The 23,160-nt window shown below is 63.5% G+C and overlaps 2 protein-coding genes across 2 annotated transcripts in view; one reads left to right on the top strand and one right to left on the bottom strand.

Annotated features, from left to right (window-relative positions):
- Window positions 1–23,160, bottom strand: part of CACNA2D4 (calcium voltage-gated channel auxiliary subunit alpha2delta 4) — an 89,645-nt gene that overhangs the window by 9,863 nt on the left and 56,622 nt on the right. The window contains exon 28 of the mRNA XM_060113350.1: window positions 20,895–20,975. Within this exon, the coding sequence (XP_059969333.1) occupies window positions 20,895–20,975 (81 nt within the window). The remainder of the gene's footprint in view (window positions 1–20,894; window positions 20,976–23,160) is intronic.
- On the top strand, window positions 10,970–16,475 carry LRTM2 (leucine rich repeats and transmembrane domains 2). The gene is made up of 3 exons (XM_060112391.1): window positions 10,970–11,036; window positions 13,075–13,665; window positions 16,039–16,475. The coding sequence occupies exons 1-3, from the start codon at window positions 10,970–10,972 to the stop codon at window positions 16,473–16,475; spliced, it is 1,095 nt and encodes a 364-aa protein (XP_059968374.1).

The following is a 23,160-nucleotide window of genomic DNA, read 5'->3' as shown; positions in this document are numbered from 1 at the left end:
CCCAAACGCTTGGAGAACACAAGCCAGTGCCCAGATGCCAAGAGAAATCTGGGGCCAGAGAATAGAAAGAAAGGCAGGTTATAGTGAAAGAAAAAGAATAAAGAAACGAGGCCGGCCTCCTACCGTCAGAGACAAGAATATAGAAAGTGTGTTGAGTGCCAGGCACCCTGCATCCTGAGCTTGTGTCCACACAGCAGGCCAGCTCTGCTATCACTGGGGCTTCACGGCTGGGGAAGCCTCGCCCGAGCCGCCTGGCCCCTGAACACAGAAGCAGGACCCACGCGCCGGTGTGTCTAAGGCACCTCACCTCTCTCCTCTGGCCTGACTTGAGCCCCCGTCGGGAGGGGGCTGACAGGCCTGGGTAAGCTCCCTGCTCAGGGCCCGGTCCCCTTGTCTGTGACGTGGGGATGGGTCGGGGTTCCAGCCACTAGGCCGTGTTCACGAGACATTCTGCAGTCACCCCAGTGACGGCTCATTGGAGAGACTTTCCATCATATTCGGGGGCTTCTTTGTTGCTGCAAGTTCGGAGGGGTGGGTAAAAGGTGTGGGCCCGAAGGGGGCTGGTAGGCCCACATCTCGGTTCATGACAGAGGACAGACCCAGGTGCAGCACCTGAGCAGCAGGTGAGGCATGTCCCCTCCCCCCATTTCTCTCTAAGGCTGCCGGAGGCCCCTCGGCCCCTCCCCTCATTCTTCCTGTCAGGACCACCCTTGATGTTCACTTTGGACAGATTTCTCTCACCTGTAGAAAAAGGCTGCATGAAAGAGAGGAACCTCCTAACAACTGTCAGAGGGGAGTCACGCGAAAGCTTAGGACGTTTGAACCTTTGGGATTTAGGAACGCTTATTTACCCTGACCTTGGCCTCTGGGTCAAAGCTCTCAGACTCTTTCTCCAGCGAGACTCGGCCTCTCCATGTCTTGCCGCCAAGTCTCCTGGAGTCCCGGCATCTCTGAGCTGGGAGAAATTCTGTGATTCCTCCACAGGGAGTCTTGAGAGAGCGGGGTTAGTGCTCCTCTAATGAAGCAGGATTTTGAGCTTGTGGGTAGAGATGGGAGGAGTGAGACCTCAAGCCTGTTCTCCGGAACCAGGCTCCATCTCAGTGGAACCACAGGCTCCTCCAAGGCAAGCCCCGCTCCTAGGATTTAGGACTTCCAACTGCCCGCTGCCAGTCCCCTTGGGTCACCCGTAGGCATCTCAAACTTCACAGCTTCACAACCTAACTCCGGCTTTTCCTCCCCAAACCTCCCCACGTGGGGACACATCTTCTACCTAATTGTTATCATTTTCTCGCCTCCCACCCAAGTGCTGCTGCCTTTGTTCCAAAACGTCACGCACCTGCCCACTCTCTCCACCCCTACTGCTACCCCCAGAGCCACTTGGATTAATGCCACCGACCCCTGAGCGGGTCGCGCCCCCACAGAACCACGAGAGTGACCTTCCCGAAGATCAAATCACATCTCGCTTGCTCAAAACCTACCAAGGCCTTCCCGCTGCCCTTAGAACAAAACTGAAATTCCTTTGTAACTTGGTGTCCAAGGCCCCAAGGCAGCTGGCCCCACCGCCCAACCTCTGACTTCAGCCCAAATCCCTTTCTCCCTCAAACAGGCCAAGCCTGTTCCCACCCCTGGGCATTTGCACCAGCTGCCTTCTTCCTCTGGGAATGCTCTTCCCTAGAACTTTAGGAGGAGGCTCCTTCTCATGGTCGGATCTCAGCCCAAACGGCATCTCCTGGGGCGGCGGCGTCCTGACTTCCCAGATAACGCAGTCCTCCCTGCGGCCGGCCGTTCACCCTCTCTCATCACTCTTCATGACTTATTTACTTTATTCTCATTTATAGTCTGTCTTGCCCCATTAGAATGGGGGCTAAGAGCAGGCGGGAGGGTGGGGGGTTGAGTTCCGATACCTAGCACCTAGGATAGCACCTAGCACGCATTGGGGCTCAGCAAATATTTTTCGAGCTAAATAAGTAAGTGCTTGTGAATTCCACTGAGTCAGCCACTTGGCTGGGAAGCCGGTTCTGCAAGCCTTCCCCTTACCTCCGGTGTGGGCACCTTGCTGATCCTGCATCCACGTGGAACCCCGCCCTTCTGTAGATGCGGGACGGGATGCTAGCGATCTAGCTGGGCTCTGGTGCCCTCGAGGACCCGGGAGGGAACCCACAAAGAGAGGGAATTCAGGCGAGACACAAGAAGAACCTGCTCCAGGGAGAACTGTTAGCCGTGCTCTGCCGCGCCTGACGGCTTTACCTCGGGGCTCGAATTGTTTCAGATCCTTCCGTTCAACGCCTGCCTCACAGCCCAACTTGTGCCTTTCCACCCCAGACACGGCGAGAGCCCAGCCTTCTCCTGAGAGACTCCAGGGCGGCCCTCGGCCCCCGTTCCCTCGCTCCAGTGGACCCCAGGCTGGCCACCCTGCCCCCAGCACCTCCTGGAAGCCTGCTGTGTGCAGCAGAGAATAGCCCTTGGTGCTGGGCTGTGCAGACAGGGCAGAGCGCACAGTGAGGAGAGAGCCAGGCCCGGCCGAGGGCAGGCGAGGCCTCCATCCTTCCAGGCTGCTTCCCCCTCCAGGCCTGTGTTTGGCGGGTCCTTGTGTTAGAGCCCAACCTCGGTCCCCAGGGGGACCCACCACAGTCGGATGGAGGAGGAGCGATGGGGCCCCCTTCCTCCTGCCCCAGCCCGGCCTGTCCCCCATCGGGGCCAAGTCCCGCCTTCCCTCTGCCTGCTTTCCTGCAAAGCAGCTTTTCTTTAGGACCCACGGTCGGCTGGCAGACAAAGAGCCTCAATAAGGCCACAGGCGGCAGACGGCTTATCAAGATGCACCTCTTTGCTCTGCGTCCTGTCACCTCCTTGCTGCTTTGTCATCACAGACGGCAAAACAAAACAAAACAGCTGCGCTGCACACACAGAAACCCTCCCTGTGGGGGGCCATGCCCCGGGGGACCCAGAAACTCCATCTTGCCCCTCACCCTCCCATCCACTTTGTTCTTGAAACCCAGCTGCAGACTGTGCTGACCTGTACGAGGGCTGCGGGGTCAGCGGGGGCCCATCTTTTAGGTACCAGCTGGGGAGCCAGTGCCCAGGGACCCCAGAGACCTGGCCATCCCTCCTGGTCACTGCAGGGCAGCCCCGGGCTGTGGGGCTCACAGGCAGCTGATGGCGGGTCAGTGCGCAACACAGTCCAGCCTCTGGGCCTGACACCCAGCTGGACTCTTTCTTCCGGCTCATTCCTCACTCAGCCTGGCGAGGTGGATGCCTCTTCCGGGACAGCCCCCAGTGTAGGAAAGGGGGTGACCCACCCACAGAAAGCTGCCACGCGTCCTCTGTGATACGGGTCAGAGAAGAAGGTCCCGCAGGCGCTAGCCTGGGACGGTGCACCAGGACGTGAGTTCTGGTTGAGTTTTCAAGGAGCGGGATGTACCCCGTGGGTGAGGAGAGGGCCCCAGACTCCAGGAAGGACACACTCTCCTGCAGCTGGGGGAAAGGAAGCATGTTTGGGAGCAGGTGAGGTGCATGTGACATGGGCGTGGGGTGGGGGACAGGGCATCCCTGCTGGGTCGAACGGCGGAGCAGACAGAAGAGGGTGTGGGAGCATCCTGAGTCAAGGGGGGTCTCTCAACTCGCACCCAGGGCTGACAGTGGACCCCCCAGAAAGCAGGCGAAATGGAAAAGGGATGCCAGAAACATGCCACGTGTCCGGCTGTCAGGTAGGTTTCAAGAGATGCCAGGAAGGTCACCTCGGGTCCAGGTCTGGCCGGCGGCTCCTCCCCTGACTTGGTCCCTGGCTTCCTTTGCTTTGGATCAACACTTGCCTTCCCTTGGAATATCAGTTTATCCCACTCCTTTGTCCTGATTGGCTGGTAAAGACATCTCTGAGTTCTTGATACCAGTCTCTTCCCATCCAGCCGAGAGCCAGGAGCAGAAGCCCAGGCCGGGGAGGCGGGGCTGGGTTTAGCCCCTCCTCAGGGCTCACCCCAGGGTGCCCCAGGCAACCTGACCCCAGGCCCCCGGCCCGGCCTGCCTGCATTTCCCTCCCCAGATAGCCCCGGTCTGGGGTCACAAGGCTCAGTGACCTCTGCGTGACCGTGTGCCACCGGCTGTGTGGCCTGGGGCCCCTTTCCGAAGGACCACCAGGCAGATGGGCCCCCGTACACCCCTCCAGGTACCCCCTCTGGAATAAGCCGTCCCTTGACAGAGACCCAGATCAGCTTTCCCTTCCTACAGGCAGGGTGGGAGATACTGCCCCTACCTCTGAACAGGATTCAGACCCAGCTTCCTGGGGCCTTTGTCCCCTGGGTCCTGCCCCTGTGTCCCCAAAGGCAAGGGGAGAGGGGACAAAGCCAGAGGGGGCGGCAGCCAGGGCAGGGAGAGCCTGTGGAGGTGGGGAGGGAAAATAGAGGGACCTGGTAAACAGTCCTCCTCCCGCTGGAGTTCATGGCCACGTCTCCCCGAAAGGGGAGCGTTTCAAGGGTGAGCGCCTCCGGTGTGTGTGCGCCCGTGTGCCCGCCTTCCGTGCGCCCGCCTTCCCGTGTGCGCGCCTGTCGCTGTCATCACGGATATTCCCCCGCTGTCACTCCGCTGCTCTCTGCTCCGCACACGCGCTCCCCCTCCCCGCCTGCCCCTCTCCACGGCTCCCGCGTCCCTCCCTCTCCTCCTCGGTGTGTTAATGACCTGGCCAACCGCTGTGGGAGACGGCCTCAGGCGTTCCTCCCGCTGGGGCTCTGCGTGCCAGGTCCTGCTGGGGGATCAGGCTGGTGCTGCTGCGCTCGCTGTCTCCTTTCTCCAGGAATCCCAGGAGGGGCTCACTGGACGGCTCAGACCACTTGATTCAGGGCGCTCGCTGGGGTGCGGAGGTGAGTGCCGTGCGCTGGGCAGGGGCGCGGGGTGGTGGTGGTGCAGGGGCCAGGATTGGGGCCGAGCCCATCTCCGCTGGGTTCCTTGCCTGCATGGACAGCTGCTTTGCCTCCTGCCTGGGGGCAGTGGCTGGGGCTGGGGCGATGCTCAGGACCAGACCCCTGGGCAGCCAAAGGACACAGGGAACTCTGACCTCCCAGTGTTGGGGACAGGAGCTGGGATTCTGCTGGGGAAGGAGGGGAGGAGGCATTGCCAGTGCCGGATGACAGGCCCGGTGGCATAGAAACCCGTCTTTGCAGCATGGGGGGCGCCAGCCAGGAGCCTTGTGCCGCCTGCATGCCCGGCTCAGCAGGCAGCCCCAGGGACTTGGGTGCCAGGGGGAAGGGGGTGCTGGTGACAGGGCCAGCACACAGGACGTCTGTGGGGTGGCAGGCTGGAAGGCTGGCGCCGAGGCGTGGGCAGGGACCAGGGGTGCTGACCGGCCTCTACAGGACGCCCTCAGCGAGGCACGCTGGCCTCTAGCAAGCTGTCCTTGGACAGGGGTGCAGAGGGTCCCCCCAGCTGGACCTGAGTCCCCGGCTCGTATGGGGGGCGTGGCTGGGAGTGGATGTGGGAGAGGAGCCTCGGAGCCCTTCCTCCGGCCCTTCCTCGAGGCTCCAGCTCTGCTTCCAGCCCGCCCGGGCCCAGAGGGGCTGGGGTCCCCCAGCTGCACACCCTCTCTACCTACGAAGAGCTCAGGAAGCCTTGGGGGGCGGGGTGGACTCAGCTTAGGGGTGGGTGGTACACGGCCGGGGCAGGACAACGCAGGACAGAGGCCATCTGACTGGGAGTCCCAACCTCCCCGCTCTCGGGGCCCTTTGTCCTCTCCCTGAGCTGCTGTCCGCCTGTCTGGGGTGGCTGGTGGGGACACTGGCACCTGGTTGTCAGGCCGCCTGGGGCATTGCCTGGTCTGGCTCAGACTGACACCGGGCAGCTTAGCTAACTGCAGGGCCGGGGGCGGCGCTGAGCGTGTGGAGATGGGCCGGGGAGCGCAGCCGGGAGGGGACCCGCGGCCATGTCCCCCTCCACACCAGCACAGGCTCCATCCAGCTTTGCCAAGAGAGGGAGACCAGGGAAGCCGGCTGGGGGTGCCAGGAGGAGGATGGGGGGGGAGCTTCTTCAGCAACCGATCTGGTTCCTTTGGGGTTTGGCTGGAAGCTGCGCCTGGGACAAGCAAACCCTGCTCCCATTTCCAGCCCCCAACGCTGAGGGGCACGGGGAGGGGGGTGTTTTAGTGCTGGGGTGCCTGGGGAGGCCTCCCCCCTCCTCCTACACAGATCAGGCCTCTCCACCCTGCCTGCCCGGGTCCACCTCCCGAGCCAGGCCCGCGGGCCCAAGAGCAGCTCCTGCGAGGGGTGATGGGGGCTTTTCTGTTCCGCTTCCCAGAGGGTCTGGTTGGGAGTGGGAATGTCTGACAAGGAAGGGTGACGAGGAAACGAGGCTGCCGGAAGGCGGGCGTGAGGACGGGGTGCGCGGTTACACATGCACCAGGGGGTTTGTCTGTTCCAAGTACAAATTTAGAGATTTAAAAAAACCAGCTTCCGCGCTGCCTGGGCCGCGCGTGTTACGGGGATGCCAGGCAGGGAAGAGGTGGGAAAGGCCCAGAAGGCCAGACCGGTGGCTGCAGGTGGAGCACGCGGCCTGGACAGCACCCCCAGGGCTCAGTGCGGGCACCCGCTGTCCCCCATCCGCTGTCCGGGTGCCCCTCAGCCCGGCTGGGCGGGTGGGAAGATGCTGCCCTTGAAGCCCCAGGCGTGGCCTCCATCCCGGCCCTGCCGCTCACTAGCCCGTGACCTTCACCTGTCTGCACAATGGAGGGGCGCACAGGCCTTGTCCTGGGTTGGGGAGCCTTGACCAAAGGGAGATCCCTGGGGAGGGGGTACACGGCAGGCCAGCAAGACGTCCCAGGGGGCAGGAGCCCCAGGTCAAGGCACAGTGGGCGCTGGTGGCTGTGCGGCTTGGACACTGACTTGGGGGGATGGACGTGACCACGCAGCACCAGAGGAAGGGCGTGGACACCAGGCCCGGGTGGGTTTGCTGGAGGTTCCCGGCTGGAGACTGAGGCAGCCTGCCCGGAGGAGGAGGAGTGGGGTGCAGGAGCACAGAGGGGTCAGGGCTCCCACCCTAACCTGGGCGTCGGCGGGGGTGGGAGGGAGGCAGGCCGCTCCTCCCGGGGGGCAGGGAAGGCGTCCCCGCCCCCACCCCCCCAGTCTCCAGGGGCTGCCGCACCCCATGCGACTCCGCAGGAGCCCGTGGGCCCTTCTGCTCCTGCCGCCACCCCCGCGGATCTCCCAGCCCACCTCCTCACCTCAGCCCGCCCCCGCCCCCGCAAGACCCCTGCCTCCCTCTACCTACGGCATCTGTGACGCCCCCGGGAAGAAGGCTGGCGGGGAGGGGGCGACCCGGCTTGATGAGGGCACCCGCGTCGGGCACAGAGAGGCAGCGGAAGGACAAGGAGAGGCCGGTCGGCGTGAAGCGCTGCTCAAACGCGAGGGTGCAGCCCTCTCCCCGCTCCAGGAGCCTCCACGGGCAGGCGGGTCAGCAGAGCCGGCCTCCAGGCTTTGGAGGCCGCTGGTCGGTAGCTCTGTCGCCAGGCCACTTGGGCCCGAGGCTGCACTCTCCACTGCCTGCCCTTAGACAAGTTACTACATGTCCCGAGCCTCAGTGTCCCCATCTGCAAAATGGTGTCAACAGTGCTTCTAACCCCAGAGAGCTGTTGCGGGCACTGGGAACCATACACAGGCGCTTCCCTGTGGGCATGGTTTCTCCCCGTGCGGAGCCCTCCTGCAGGAGCTGTTACCGTCAGCATCCCCCATCGCCGCCGCCCCCTGCTGCCCGGGCCCCAGCCATCCCCTGCCGTGGCCTCCTGGGAGGTGCCGGGGTCTGCCCTGCCAGGAGAGAAGTGACCTAGCCCAGTGCTTCTCGAACGTGACCAGGTGCGTGAATGGCCTGAGATCTTGTTAAGAGGCGGATCCCGACCCTGTTGGCCTGGGCTGGGGCTGGGAAGCCCCTGGCGAGGCTGGTGCTGATAGTCCGTGGACCACGCCGGTGTAGCAGAGGGCTGGGGCCCAGAGCCCGCGGTTCTATCCTGGGGGCGGGGGGTCACTCGGCCTGCAGCTCCTCAGCCCCATCCTCTATCCTGATTCTCTCAGCAGAGCCCAGCGAAGGAGGCTGGGGACCCCGCTGGGTCCACCCTCCTCTCTGTGTCCCTGTCCCTGGGACTGGGACAGAAATGCCCACAGGCTGTGGGGCTTGGAGCCCTGAGACCGCCACCTCACTCGTTTCCGTTGCCCGTTCTCCCACCTGAGTGGGGACTTCCCTCCCAGACAGTGTGAATTTATTCCGCAGTGGCCACGCCTGCCTGAGCCGCTGTGCTCCTAGCATCCTAATGTAGGTCACCGCTTTCCTAACGAGGTAGATGCTTCTGGGGGCCGGAAGGGGTCCTGGGTTGGAGGTGGGCTGGAAGGCAGGGTGCTGGACCCCACAGCGCCTGAGGGGTGCTTCTGTGGTCTCCAGGGGGCGCAGGCTACATCCCCATGGACCTGGGGGGGGCCTTGTTCTTGTCGCGTTTCTCCAGAGATCCCAGGGCGTGGGTCTGAGTGTGGGAAGGGTCCTGGGTTGGGGGCAGCCCTCGGGGGGCTTCTCTAGACCCTGCTTCTAGGCTGGAGGTTCCCCCGTGCATCTGTCTGCCGGGGGCATGCAGGAACTGCGGGAGTGAATAGCCTCTGAGGATGCTGGAGGGCTGCCAGCACGTGCGTGAGTGCACCCGTGTGAGTGTGCGTGTCAGCACGTGCCTGGCTGCATGCTCTCGGGGGAGGGGTCTGCATCACATGCTCTGTTGAGAGCCTGTGTGTGCACCCCGCTCAGTGCACACACGTGTCTCCCCCCAGGGGCCACTGCTGGGGGACAGTCACCAGGGAGCGGGCCTCCGTCCCTGACCGGCCGTGTGACCAGGCGTGCTGGTCTCCATCCCTGAGCCTGGCTGGCTGCGGACCCGCCTGACACCGTGCAGGCGCTGTGAGCTGCTGACCCACGGGTCCTCGCTGGCGAGAGGAGTGCGGGACTATTGCAGGGGCCGGGGCCGAGGCTCACAGAGAGGGTGGATGGCGTTCTCAGTGATGGAGGTCTGGGAGGCTGTGTGTGAGCGCAGCCCACGGTGACCGCCATGTGCCGGCTGCTGGCCTGGCACGGGCCCAGGCACAGAGAAAGAGACCCAGGTGTGAGACTGGGGGACCAAGAGAGGTCCTGCAGACGCGCTGTAAGCCGCCGCCCCTCCCCGCGGACACAGGGCACTGATGTCTCCCTACGTCTACCCAGGGCTCAGGACCAAGCTCGGAGTCCCATAGACTGCCTTGCAAGATAACGTGTCCTGATTTCAGCAAATGTTAGACTGACCCTCACGGAGGGCAGTGTGTTCTGGTCATCACCTTTAGAGATAAGGGAACCGAGGCCCAGAGGGTTTCCGTGATTTGTTTAAGTTATACAGCGAGGGAGCGGCCAGCAGGGATTCGAACCCAGAGCCCTCCCTGACCTGGGAGTCTGAGCCAGGAGCCCGGGGGACCTGGCCCTGGGAGGGTAGCTGGAAAAGACCCCTCAGCTGCTCTGGGCATCTGCTCCGCCCCCAGCCCAGGGCCCCGGACCCATCCTGCAGGCATGTGGGTCTGCACCCCTCGCCCCACACCTGCCCAGTGCGACTCGCTCTGCAGCCCCTGTGAGGCTGAGAACCCCCTGGTGGGGGGTGAAACTCAGAGCGACACACAGGCCCCCCCAGCAGTCCCCCTCCCCAGCAGGCCCCCATCCTGAGCGGGCGCCCTTGCCGGGGCCCAGCTGCAGGCCCCCGGGGCTGCGGGGCTCATGGGCTCATGGGGCCAGGAGGCTGCTTGGCAGTGGTGAGGGGGAGGAGAAGGGAGAGGCGCCCAGTGCCTGCGGGAGACCCTGCTCAGATGCTGAGGTTCCAGCGGCGGCCCCCACCCCTCAGCCCTGCTCTGCTCTGCCACTGGCCCCTCGGGCTCCCAGAATTAAGGCGGCTGTGGGAGGGGAGCGGGAGGCTGCAGCCTGGAGCCCCCAGGTCCAGCGTGGCCACCGAGCAGGGGAGGCTGCTGGCCCATCACTGTCTGTTCGCCACCTCGCGCTGGGCCGGCGGAAGGGGGCCCGCAGTCCCCTTTCCCGCCCCTGTGACGGGCCCCTGGCCACGCCTGGAAGGGAGTGGGACCAGGACAGGGCCTGTGCCGTTGGGCTGGGGCAGGGCAGGTCACCTGGGAAGGGGGAGGCCCCCTCGCCCCTCGGGAAGAGGAGCCGCTCTCTGCGCCGCAGCCTTGCCCTCTCCCTGCCCCTGTCCCCCGACGGCAGCGGCTGCAGCACGAGCCCCTGAGCTGATGAGGTTTATCCCAGACCTGCCGGCGGCGGCGGAAGACAGAGCACGGCCGCTCACCCCCCGGGAGACCGCGGAGGGCAAGCAGGGGGCTTTCCCGTGGCCAGAGCCGGGCCTGGGCCTCACCCGCGAGCCAACGGCCGCCCCTGCGCGGGGCCCGGTCTCTGCCTCCTCGGGGGCCATGGTAAGAGCACAGCGGGGCTGGGGGGCCAGCGGGCCCTCGATGATTTCCGCGCCTGGGATGTGGGGGAAGCCCAGAGGCAGAGGAGGCTACGTGGCTCCAAACATGTTTACGAGATCATCCAGGGAGACAAGAAGAGGCGGGGAGAGGCTGGGCGGGAGGTGAGGGGTGCAGGGTGGGTGGACGGCTCCTGCATTGCCCAGCACTGGCCTCAGCACTGTCTCCGGCGTCAGGGCTCCTGGGATGCCCGCCTGCCCCTCCACGTGCCCCCCCGCTGTCGAGGGAGGCTGAGGCTCCTGGCTTCTCGGCCCCCTTGCTCCTCTTTTTACCCCCTGCCCAGGGAATCAGAGCCGAGAAACACAGGAGGGGAGGGTAAAGAGACACCGGGCCCCCTCCCTAACCCGGGGCTGCACCGGCCTGACACCTGCTTCCGCTCAGCTCTCTCTCCCTCTCTCTCAGGACTGACCGAGCGGACAAGGGGCTCCTCTCTCCCTCGAGGTGCCGGGCCTGACAGCCGTGCAGCCACCATGCTGGCCCCGGGCAGCGGCCCCGAGCTGAGGACCTGGTTTGCCCCGCTGTGGAGGCAGATCTCTTGTGAGTGGAGGCGGGGGTCGCCTTAGCGGCGACGCAGGGATGCTCTTCCCAGGCGTCCATGGCCTGGGTCTGGGAAGCAGGGCCCAGTCCCCGCAGCCCTGCCCACGGTGCCGGGGGAAGACCTGCTTCTGAGCTCTGTGGCGGGCGGGTCGGGGGCTCCACAGGCAGCTCTGTTCCCCCCAGGGGGGTCTGCTTCCGCCCCCAGGGGCCCCAGCGAGTCCTGCTGCCCTAATGGCAAACCGCCCTCTCCCTGCTCGGCCATCAGCTGGGTGGGCCTGGAGGCCTCTCTTAGGGCTCAGCCCCCACAGCTCCGAGACGGAGGGAACCAGGGGGCTCTGGGGACGTGACACTGGAAGGGACCTTAGGGAGGGGGTCCAGCCCCTCCTCCTGCATACGGGGAAACCGAGGCCGCCCGCTCCCCACAAGGGAAGCTTGTGAGCTGCGGGGTGAAGGAAGCCCTGGGAATTCTCCTCACGAGGTGAAGGGTCAAGGCTACAGGGTAAGAGGTAAGAATGGTCTCGAGGGATGTCCCTCGGCCTGGCTCCTGGCCGCGCACGGTCAGCCCTGTGATGCTGATGCCCCAAGACACAAGCGGCCTGAATTATTCACCACGAAGAGCAGCTGATCCCGAGGGGCCCAGCTCCCCTTTCAACCTCCTTTTGAATCACTCAGCACCTCGCAACACAGGGCTCTGTTTTCTTGCCACTAGAGCTTTTACGCCAGCCTGAATTTCTCGGGGGTTGGGGGACAGTGACCTGTAGTTATGTTGGTCCTTTTGAGAGGGAGGCTGGATGGGTTGAATGTTTTTCTGGGGAAAGTGAGGTCTAAGGAATTCAGTTGACTTCCAGAAGGCACAGCAGGGGTAGTCTGACAGGCTGACCTGGCCGCAGTCAGCTCAGAGAGCGAGACGGTCAGTGGCCCAGCAGGTGACCTCAGGTGGCCGGAAGGGCTTCCAGTTGGCGTCCATGGCCGTGCCTGTGCTCATTTCCCCCCGAGAACAAAGACGCTCAGGTGTCAGCCTGGCAGGTGCCTCTCAAGAGTCACTGATCCTCCAGGAAAGGGGGGTACAGTCCCACCCTGTTCCTTCAGGGTCAGCATACCCCTACTAGACACAGACTCAGGACCGTCCCCTCCAGACCCCTGGTCAGGGTGGCTGCTGCCCTGCCAGCTGGAGCTGAGTGGCCAGCACTCCTCGGCTGCGGCCTTTCCTCCTGGCCTGGTGGGATCCTCCCTTCCCCTTCCACAGGGACACCCTGGGGGACAGTCGGGGGCTTTGCAGTCACTCTCAGAAGGGTGGGCCACGGAACGAGCTGCCCTGTGGGACTGTTCTCTGAGCACCCGTCCCCCTGCAGCCCTGCCACAGGGGCCCTGGGCAAAACATGGGACCGTGAAAGGAATGCTGTCAATAGACCTGTCCTGTGGAAATTGGGGACAGGAGCCCAGGCTAAGGGCAAGGCGGCTGTAGAGTGAGAACAGATGTGGGACTTGCCCTGGGCCCACAACTTTCGGGGCTCGCGCCCCAGCGTCCTCCACGTGGATGTGGAACTCGGCATCTCACCCCGCCGTTTCCACAGTGGTCTCTGGGGTGGGGCCCGGGCGGGCCCGGGTGGGCCCGGTCTCCCTCGTCACCCTGAGTCACTGGCCCACCTTGAACATGGGACTCATGCAGACCGGGGGTGGGGGTGGTGGCGGTGCAGAGGGGAAGGAAGCAGAGCCATGTTCTCCGGACAGAATCCTTCCAGGGCAGCGGCCCTGGGAAAGGAACATAGGGCGGCCCCTCTGACACCCTCATAGCCTCTGTCGCGTCAGCATCTGTGGTGTCGGGGCCGTGTGGGGACCCCGGCCGCCCGGCGGTGTCCGTCCACGTGGACGTGCTGCGGGGGGTTAGCTGTGTTTCTACGTGGTCAGGAAGCGCTGAGGCACCGCGCGTGGTTGCACCAAAGGGGATCGTGCAAGGCCGCGTGATGGGAGGCGGATGGGAGGGGAGGGCAGTGGGGGCGGCGACCCGCAGTCCTGCCACGCCCCGTCTGTCCCCCAGGGCTCACCTGCTGGATTGCCCTGTGCACGGCGGAGGCCGCCCCCGCCTGCCCCTTGACCTGCACGTGCGACGGCCACGGCCTGCAGGTGGACTGCAGCGGCCGGGGCCTCGCCGCGCTGCCCGTGGACCTGCCGGCCGCCACCCGCAGCCTGCTGCTCGTGAACAACAGGCTGAGCTCCCTGCCCGCTGGGGCCTTCGCCGGCCTGTCGGGCCTGCAGCGGCTGGACCTCTCCAACAACTTCCTGGACGGGCTGCCGCGTGCCGCCTTTGGGGAGCTGGTCAACCTGACGGAGCTGCAGCTGCGCAACAACAGCCTCCGCGCCCTGGACCCCGAGCTGCTGCGGCCACTGCCGCGCCTGCGCCACCTCGACCTGTCCCTCAACGGCCTGGCCCGGCTCCCGCCCGGCCTCTTTGACGGGCTCTCCGCCCTGCGCTCCCTGTTCCTGCGCGCCAACCGCCTGCAGAGCCTGGACCGGCGGACCTTCGAGCCCCTGGCCAGCCTGCAGCTGCTGCAGGTGGGGGACAACCCCTGGGAGTGCGACTGCCACCTGCGGGACTTCAAGCACTGGCTAGAGTGGTTCTCTTACCGAGGTGAGCGCGGGTCAGGTCGGGCAGGGGTGGGCCCAGCCTGGCCACGGGCGGGCAGAGCGGCTCCGCGCCCCCTCCTTCCCACCCCCTCCGCTCCCAGCCGCCTTTCTCTGCCCCGTCTCCTCAGGCTGACTCTCTGTAACTGGCTCTCCCTTCTGTAGGTGTCAGGATGGACTTAAACACACAGTGTCATTGTCCCCTGCCTCTAGGCTTCCCTGGCCCGGGGGGAGGAGGGATAAAACCACCCTCGCCCCTCTGAATAATGCAGCCACCTCTCAAGTACCCACAGCGTTGGGAGGGTGGAATAGAGTTCAAATCCACAAATGCAGTCACGTTTCCTTTTTGACGATGATCTCCACTCCTCCTCCCTAGAAGTTCTGTTATCAAAGCTTTTACTAAGAAGCCAAATGCTCCCCCTTTCGGTGACCCGGGAAAGTTCTAGAATGACCTTCAAAATGATGAAATGAAATGGACAACGAGGGCAGAGAAGTAAGCCTACTGGCTAAAGGCGCCAGATCTGGGTTTGCCTCGTGGCTCTGCCATTTACTAGCTGTGTGACCTAGAGAGAGTTGACTGACCTCTCTGTGGCTGTACGCTCGTCTGTGAAATGGGGCCAACAACAATATCTATCTCAGAGAATCACTGTGCAGATTAGGTAGGTAACGCGTGGAAAGCGTCTGGAAAAGTACTCAGCATAAAGTGAGTCTGCAATACAACTTACTCATTTATATGTCCACTGGCTGGTGGAAGTCATAATATTAACCGGGCTTAATTAGACACAATTTGGTGTCCAGCACGAGGTCGGGCTCCAAGAATATTTGCTGAATGAGTGAATCGATGTGAAGAGAACGCTAATGCTTTCGTCAAAGTCTTACTCCTTTTGTTTCATAGTGTTTCCACAATTTAATTATTTGCATAATATTCTCACGTGTTAGTAAATTAAAAACGTTTTACAAACGATAAAGTGCCATAAAATGTTAGTCACTGTGATAACTTCTCCCGTTTTTGTGAGAGGAGAAATAATAACACTTGCATGGTTTCCAGTTTCCAAATATCTTACCATGTACATGACCTACTTGAACCCTAACTGCAGCTGAGATGGCCATTCTTATTGACAGCCTAGAAAATCGAGACTCTTAAGCAATTAAATAAGTAAAGTGATTTGCACAAGATGACCTGGCCGGGAGGGAGTCAGCCTCAGGTTTTTGGAGCAGGGAGGTAGGGTGGCTGCATCTCCACGCCCAGCCCCCGCCCGTACAAAGGCCCTGGACACAGTTCACAGGATGTAAGCCTTGGACGGGGGTCTGGAGAGCCAGACCAATGTGTGATCTGGCGGGGACATCCTTGCCCCTCCAGTCATCGGTCATCGGGAGCTAAGGGTACGGAGGGGGAATGTACATTTTAGGAACTTTTCACTAGTAGAGTTATTTTCTGCCATGCACTCCTCCAAAAAGACCCAGACCAAACCAGAACAAAAAACCTGGGCTCTTTTCCTCAGCACCCGGGAAAGACTGATGTCTATTGTGTGAGGAGACTGCGGCGACGGGGCTGCAGGAGCCCAGGCACTTCCCTGGGGGCCGCGCCTGCGTCTAGATCTCGGGCTGCCAGAAGAGGCCCAAAGGGGGGCGTCTGGGCGGCTCCTTCTCCTCTCGCCCCACCTGTGCTGTGCACCCTCCCCGCCCAGGCCGCGGGGTGAGCCTGCACTGCCCGCACGCCCTCCTCTGCCCTCGGGGGTCCTCAGGGTGCCCTCCAAGGTGCCACTGCGCTCACGGGTGCTGTGGCTGGGCTGCTGAGGGGCCACCACTGCCCTCAAGGAGGAAACTGCTGTCCCTGGGCCCCCCTCTCCCTCTGCCAAGGAGGAGCCTTAGGAACCACGGTCCCGCCCGCGTGGAGCAGCAGGGCCGAGGCTCTGACTTCTGTCCTTTGTGTGGGTGGGAGGGGCGCGGGGGAGCAGTCGCTGGGGAGAGCAGAGCTGGGGGTCACGGACGGCGGTCAGTGGAGAGGTCAGTTAGGAGAGGCACGGGCTGCCGCCTGGCAGGGCTCCTGGCCCCCCTTTCCTGAGCACCCGGCGGCCAGCTTGACTCTGGGAGGTGGGAGAGGTGGGAACGTTTGCTTCTCTGTCAAATGGGAGCAGGGACACTGTCCATCTTCTGGGGCTTCTGCGCGGGTTAAACGCCGTGACACGTGCACCCGCCTCCCTGTCACTGGGCGCTGTACACCAGTCCCCCTAACCTCTCCCCTTCCTCTCCTGTCGATGTGACTCCAGGATTGATAGTGCTGCGGATGGAAACTAGGCCTCCCGGGCCTCCGTGTGGGGACCTGGGGCTGGGGGAGCGAGTGCCGGCCTCAGCGCCCCTTTTCTCTCTCCTGATGCAGGGGGGCGCCTGGATCAGCTGGCCTGCACCCTGCCCAAGGAGCTGAGGGGGAAGGACATGCGCGTGGTCCCCATGGAGATGTTCAACTACTGCTCCCAGCTGGAGGACCAGAATAGCTCAGCTGGGCTGGAGGTCCCCGGGCCACCCTGCACCAAGGTCAGCCCGGAGCCTCCCAAGCCCGAGCCCGAGCCCAGCACCGCCTGCCCCCAGAAGCAGAGGCCGCGGCCCGTGAGCGTGCGGCGGGCCATCGGCACCGTGATCATCGCCGGGGTGCTGTGCGGTGTGGTTTGCGTCATGATGGTGGCGGCCGCCGCCTACGGCTGCATCTATGCCTCCCTCATGGCCAGGTACCACCGGGAGCTCAAGAAACGCCAGCCCCTGATGGGTGAGCCGGAGGGCGAGCACGAAGACCAGAAGCAGATCTCCTCTGTGGCCTGAGAGCCCAGCGCAGGGGCCGGGGAGCACGCCAGCCCTCCATCTCCCGTCCCCTTTCTACCTTCCTCCCAGCCTGCCAGCGAACGGGCCGTGTCTCCACGGACTCCGGAGCGTCCGGAAGATATCAGTACGCTGACGCTCCTCTCTGGACCACCAGCGCTCTGGACCGTGGGCAGAAAAGACGTGTGTGCGAGCAAAGGCTCCTGGACCCAGCGCCCCCGTGCCCCTGCGGCTCCCAGTGCGGTCACAGCCGGTGACGCCCCCCACCTCTGGCTCGATCCACCTTATCTGCATCTAGGGGGTGCGGGGCCGGTTTCTGCGACTCTCTTCTAAGCCAGGAAGATGTTGGGCCCAGCTTCCGATGGCTGGTACCACTGTGCATTCAGACCAGACCAGCCACCTGGACCAGCACTTGGCAACCCAGCACCACGCCCTCGCCAGAGCCATCTGTCCCTGGATCACCAACCACCCAGCTCCGGGTCACGAATCATTCCCACTCAAGCTCGGCGTCTCACACACACAGTCACGTAGGGACAGAGGTCGTGGGGCCTCGGGCAGCAGAGCCAGGCGTCCCCCGTGGCCTCAGCCCTTGGGCCACACAACCTCCTGCAGCGGGCGGGGAGAAACCCAAACCCACGGTACACGGATCCCTTCCAGATCCTCTCAAGAGGCCAAGGTGGTGCTGCCGGATGAGACTGCCCGTCACCATGGCAACCCGCTCACACCTCTCCTGCTGGGATTTCCAGGGACGCCTGCCCAGAGGCCTGGAAGCTGCAGCGTGTGTGGATGGTGGCCTCCCGAGAGCCCGGCCACGCACCACCGGACTCATCCTCAGCGCTGCCGAAGTACGTCCCCGCCAGGCCCCGTGGGGACCCACACCACTCCCGCCCCCACCGCCTGCGGCCCGAGAACCGCAGCTCTGCACCTCCCACTGCCGTGCCCCACACTCAGCACCTCTGGGCCCGTGAGCCAGGGGACTGGCTCATCCTCTGCGACCCTCCTGCCAGCATATACCAAACAGACCCCGGGAGCAGGGAAAGGACCCCCCCGTTCTGCTCAGAGGTCTCAGTAATGGGGTCCTTTTCCCAGCATTCTGTGAGCTCAGTCTGGCTTCCCAGAGTCCTCGTGGCACCTGGACTGGGGCCCAAACCAGAGCCAGGGCCCAGGGGCCCATCTGCTCGTTCCCTGCAGCCCCCCCACCAAAGGGACAGAGGCTGGGGGTGGGCGGGGGCGGGGGCAGTGCAGGGTGGGGGTCAGCGGTCCCCTTTCCGAGGTCTGCCCTCCTGGGGAGTGTGATCCCGGTGAGTCCTGGGCCTCTCGCTCTGCAGGGCATCAGCCTCCCCGCTGCTTATGGAGGGTCAGGGGCCAGCAGGCCAGTTTCTGGCTCTGCGACAGCCGCGAGTCTAGGGAGTGGCCCTGGGGAGGCCGTCAGAACGTGGTTCCGAGGCAGGACAAGGATAGAGGGGGCCGGGTGCAGGCCGCCCACTGGGCTGGCCTGCAGTCTTCCTTCTTTTGGGGTGCCAGCCGACACCAGACCTGGGGATTTTCTAAAGGGAGTCAGGGAAGGCTGGACGTTGTCAGTGGTGGTGTCTTCAGCCTAAGACAGAAGATTTTTAAAGGCAAAATTATATTTCTGGTTTGTTGTTTCAGATGACCAATAAAGACTGTATTTTCCTATGTACTTCCTGGTTTCCTTGGGCAGGAGGGGACGCAGGAGCCAGGAGCTGGGATGGTGGCTTCTGCCCGCTGACCTCCCCAGATGGGTGCACAGGGTGTCCCCAGGCCCCTAAGGAGGACGGCAGCTCCCGCCCGAGGCCTGGCCTTGGGGCGCCCCTGGGAGGGCAGCGGGGGAGCGCGGACCCCCGGGCCTGCTCCCAGCCCCGCTGCGAGCGAGGCTGCCCTGTGGTCAAGGGCAGACGGCCACTGGGTAGGAGGTGTGCCTTGGCCCTGGGGACCCTCCTGCTGCCTGCCGGGAGGGGCGGCTCCCCGAGAGCTGTTTAGGGGACTAGGTTTCACCAGCCTTGGAGGGGTGTGGCTGGGTTTGCAGGACGAGCCCCGTTTAATGTCCTGTGCTTTTGAGGCTGATGTACAGATGACCCCTCCCCAGGGCTCCGCAGGTGCACATCAGAATTGGGGACCAGAGGGCTGGGGCGGGGCTGGGGGAGGAGTGAGCGACAGCAAGGCCTCTGGCTGTTCGCCCACCTGCGGCCCGTGGCCCACCTCCCCTGACTGGCCGGGCCTGGGCTACACGCGTCACAGTCTTCAGACCAAGACGGGATTCTCTTCTAGCCAGGAGCCCTCCCTTGGGTGACACCCCAGCGAGCCAGGAGCCAACCCCGGGGAGAAGGGAACCAGCAGGTCCCTGTTCCAGGAGTTCGGCCGGACCCCTTCCTGGGCGGGGGTAAGTGGGGAGAGGTGCCCTCCTGTGGCCCTGACCGGTACAGCAGAGCTGGGAGAGCAGGCCCCATGGGGGCAGGGGACCGCCTGCACAGCCTGCACAGGTGTGGGTAACGCGCAGACGCACCGTTCTGAGCGCGCCCCGCCGTCTGAAGGCCGGGCCGTGCGCACGCAGGCAGAACTCCAAGGAGAGGAGCCCTCAGGCAGCTCCAGACAGCAGGCCCTCTGCACAAAGGCTGCTGGGCTGGGGAAACACACCTGCAGGTTATGGCACCACCATGACACTTGGCAATATTTCCCAAGCGGGGCCTGGAGGGCACAGAGACTTGAAAGTGGATCCTGATCAAAACAGTAGATTCCTAGAAATTCTGCATGAACCGTTGAGAAGTACCTGCTTAGAGGTTGAACGCTGCCCCCTCATCCATCTGCCTGGCCCTTGGCTGTCCCCCAGCCACCCTTCCTCCTTCTCCCCAGCCCAGGGCACAAACATTGAATGTGCGGCCTGTCCGTCACAGAACACACAAGGAAAGGAACTGCCGGCACAGCACACACAGGCTGGTCCAGGGTCAGGGAGGCTGAGCCACAGGCCGGGAAGAGGAAATTACAAACGGAGGCTGGAAAAAAATAACTGAAGCATAAAGGTCTCCAGTGCCTCATCCCTGTCCTATCACATCCGTGCCCCCCGAGCGTCAGAGCGATTGTCTGCAGTGAGTTAAACCAGAGGCGCCCGGACACGGTTTCCATGGCAACCCCTCCTGGCTCTAATGCAGCGCTGAGTTAAAAATGATGTCAAGTAATTGGAGAGTGCAGGGGAGCGCAGCCAGCAGGCTGATCCCGCGTGCCTTCTATCTGCTGGGCTTTCCGGTGTGCGGGAGCTGAGAAGGCCACATCACGGAGGGAGCAGGGGCTACGGGACAGTCTTTAGAGTCTGGGATTAGCAGACAGGCGAAGGACAGAAAGGTGGCTGGGAAGGCACGGGTCCCTCCTAAGTGCCCGGCGGCGCAGCCTCAGGACCCCTGTGACACACGTGTTTCCAAACGAGGCTCCGAGCAACCAGAACAAGCCCTTCCCTCCCTCCTCCATCCCAGCGTGGACGGCCGTGCCCTTGCTGGGGCGGGTGGACAAAGGGGCAGCTTGCCTGCTGGGCCGCTCCTCCCTGCCCTTTGCCCTGCACTCAGCCTGGGGGAGGAGACACGAGGGCCCTGCTCGCCTGCCCCTGGCACCTGCGGGGTCCCCCACAATGCAGGCGCCCGACCCCAGTGCCCAGGATAGCTGAGAGCTGTGAGGACCTCACAGCTTCTCAGAACACGGTGGGGTCTGAGACACGGGAGACCGAGGGTAGGATCCTCAGGGCTCTCAGACGAGTGGGCAGGGGTGCCAAGGCTCTTCTTAGGCTCCAAAAAGCTACAAAGCCAGGGCAGCTCGTGATGCTCCCCGGGTACTCTCATGGCTTCTGTGGCCAATTGCAACAAAGGGTCGTGATCCTGGGCCTTCAAGAGAGGCAATCTGAGCTTAAATTCTAGCTTCATTGACTATTAGCTGTGGGACTTTGGGCAAATAACATTTCTGGGCCTCAGTTTCCTCATCTGTAAAATGGAGCCAAACCAGGTCACCCCTGGGCTGGATGAGAACGTGCACGGGAGCACTTGACTCACGTACGGGCTCGGACTTTAGGGTCTGAGTCACAAGCCCACTCCTCCCCTCAGTGGGCAGTGGAGGCGGAAGCGACACGAAGAGGGTGGGAAGGAGGTCTGGGCAGTCTCTGTCCTGTGTGACCTTGAGCAGATCTCTCAACCTCTCTGGGCTTCAGTTTACTGCATGAATTCTGTTAGATCTCAGGCCTCACGGCTGTGTAAACACAATGGCTCAGGAAGACTCCGCCTCCCCTCAGCCCCGCATTTCATCTGGGAAGACACATAGACCGTGGCCCCGCAAACCGCGCGCGGCACCGCCTCCGTCGCTTCTGCCTCGTTCTCGACGCGGACTCACAACTGCCCGGCCTCACAGCCCAGGGGCAGCTCCTACCTGCAGCGATGGCTGTCCTGTTGTCCATGGTCACGGCTACAGCTGTGCTCACGGTCACCACCATCGGCTTGCCTGTATTTTCTGGGGGAAAAATTGTCCAGTCACTTTTTCCGCACCTGAGGAGGAGCCGGGGTGGTGGCGTGGGCTGGGAAGCCCAGTACACAGCAGGCTAGGACGTTCCCTGAGCGAGCGAGGGGCTGCCCGGGAGGCTGCCTGCCGCCACCACCTCGGGTCTCTGCGGAGCGCCTGGTGCTTGCCTCTTACGTGCCGGGTGCCGCCCACCTCTCCATGCAGCTCCGAAGCTGCCAGGTCAGTGTGTGGTGGCCCCTGGCCGCCTGGACAGCGCCGCACCATCGGGTCCCTGACACTGCGGGCCGCTCTGTCACAGGGCCGCAAAGCTGTCTGCATGCAGCTGCCCCACTGGAGCTCGGGGACCCCGCGGGGACCCACCCAGGAGACTCGCGTGGCATCGAGGGGCGCTTTCGAGCAGGGGACGGGCTGCGCTCCCGGACGCAGTGCTGGCTGACCCTGTGTTGTCCTTCATCAGTTACATGAGTCAAGGTGACAATGACAGCCCCTTTGGGAAGCCGGACGCCAGGGCTGCGACGGGCACAGAAGGCTGGCTGGCATCTGACACATCTGAGGTGCCCTGTGAATCCTGGTGGCTTGCATGCCACTGCCCGGCTGGTCGCTGCACGTGTGGGACACAGCCAGGCTCCGGGACCTGCCTGGAGGTACCTCCCCACCTCTTAGGAGAGCCAGGCCGCCAGGCGCAGAATTCAGGTGGCAGCTTCAGCTCTGCATCAGCACAGAGCTTTCTGGCTTTGAGACGTGCGGACGAGTACGTGCCCGCGGCTCCTGGAGTCTACGGCCCTGGAAAAGGCACTCTTGTCTACGGATCAAGGGCGTCACTAAAAACCCCGAGAAAGGGGGCACAGCTCTGCCATGTGCTCACTTGTTGGAACGTCTTTACAGCAAACGTTGCTTGAAACCAACAGGTCGCGAGACTCTTAACAGTGTCAGTCGTAGTGAAACTTAAATCTTTCACTGGTTTCTCGTATCTGCTGTTTTGCCAGGATTACCCATCCCACCTCGCTGGAACCAAGTATCTCACAGAAATCAGAAATTACTCTGATTCTAGGGACTGACACAACGTAAGGTCGTCCTTGGCTCTAGGAACTGGCCATGACGAGGACACAAGAGACCAGAACAGCCGCAGAAGCTGGCTTCCCTGCCTTGCTTCTAGAAATGTCTGGACGATCCTGATGGGGCCACCCCCGCACCGTTCCCGGCCGCAAGCTGCTTTCAGGACAGACCCGTTGTGTGTGCTCCACGGGCTCAGAGGAAACACCCAAGCGAAGGTGTGGGGTGCTAATGACGCGGTCTCTGGGGACCTCAGGGATCTCAGGGCCTGGGTCACTGGGCACCCGGGGGGATGAGCCGGCTACCAGGTGGTAGGGGGGCAGGCCCAGGAAGCAGGGCTGTGGATGCAGGGGCACCAGGCCTGAGCCGCCGGGGCTTCACCGGGACTCTGCTCTGTGCTGGCAGGTTTCTCAGCACCGACTGCAAAAGGCAGCTCCGTGTGGGCAGAGCTCGCCCACCGGGCCCAGGCAGAGGGCTGCAGTCAGCCTGGGTGGGCGGGGCCCTCCGCTCACCCTGCAGCCAACCCTCCACCTCCTCAGGGGTACCCCCCCCATTAAAACTGTCGGTTTCTCCCTTTGGGGGAGGATGGGAGTGTGCAGGGCCCCCTGCCCGGTGGTCCCCAGCCGCCCCTCCTCATCTCACTGTCTGTTCCCGCCCACCACCCTCCTGCCCCTGCCCCAGAGAGCTCCCCGGCAGCCAGCAGGCTCATCCCGGTGACACTGTGGGCAGGAGGGAGACCGTCACCGTGGAGGAGGGCAGGGCCTCACCCCAGAACCCCCGGGACCCCGTGGGGCCCTCCTGTTCCAGGTGGCGCCGGAGGGGGAGCTGCCTCTGTGGCTCCAGTGCCAGTGCGGGAAGGGGCCCCTCACGGGCGTGCCCTGGAGTCACAGCGCCTTACACACAGTGAAGTGCGGAGAGACCCCCGGCGTGCCCCCGGCTGTGTGGCCCGGGCGAGTCACGGCGCTCTCTGGACCTCAGACTCTCCCTGTGTAAGAAGAGGGCGTGCACAGCGGATGAGCAGCGCGTGGAAAAGCGTTCTGTAAAGCACGTCAGTGACACGCCGGGCGGAGGGTGCCGAGGAAGGGCATCCAGAGGGCAGGTGCTGCCTGCAGCTGCAGGTGGG

The sequence above is a fragment of the Mesoplodon densirostris genome, chromosome 11 (genome assembly GCF_025265405.1).
Source record: "Mesoplodon densirostris isolate mMesDen1 chromosome 11, mMesDen1 primary haplotype, whole genome shotgun sequence".
NCBI classification, from domain to species: domain Eukaryota; kingdom Metazoa; phylum Chordata; class Mammalia; order Artiodactyla; family Ziphiidae; genus Mesoplodon; species Mesoplodon densirostris.
Note: the sequence above shows the minus strand (reverse complement) of the source record. Positions and strands in the feature narration are given on the sequence as shown.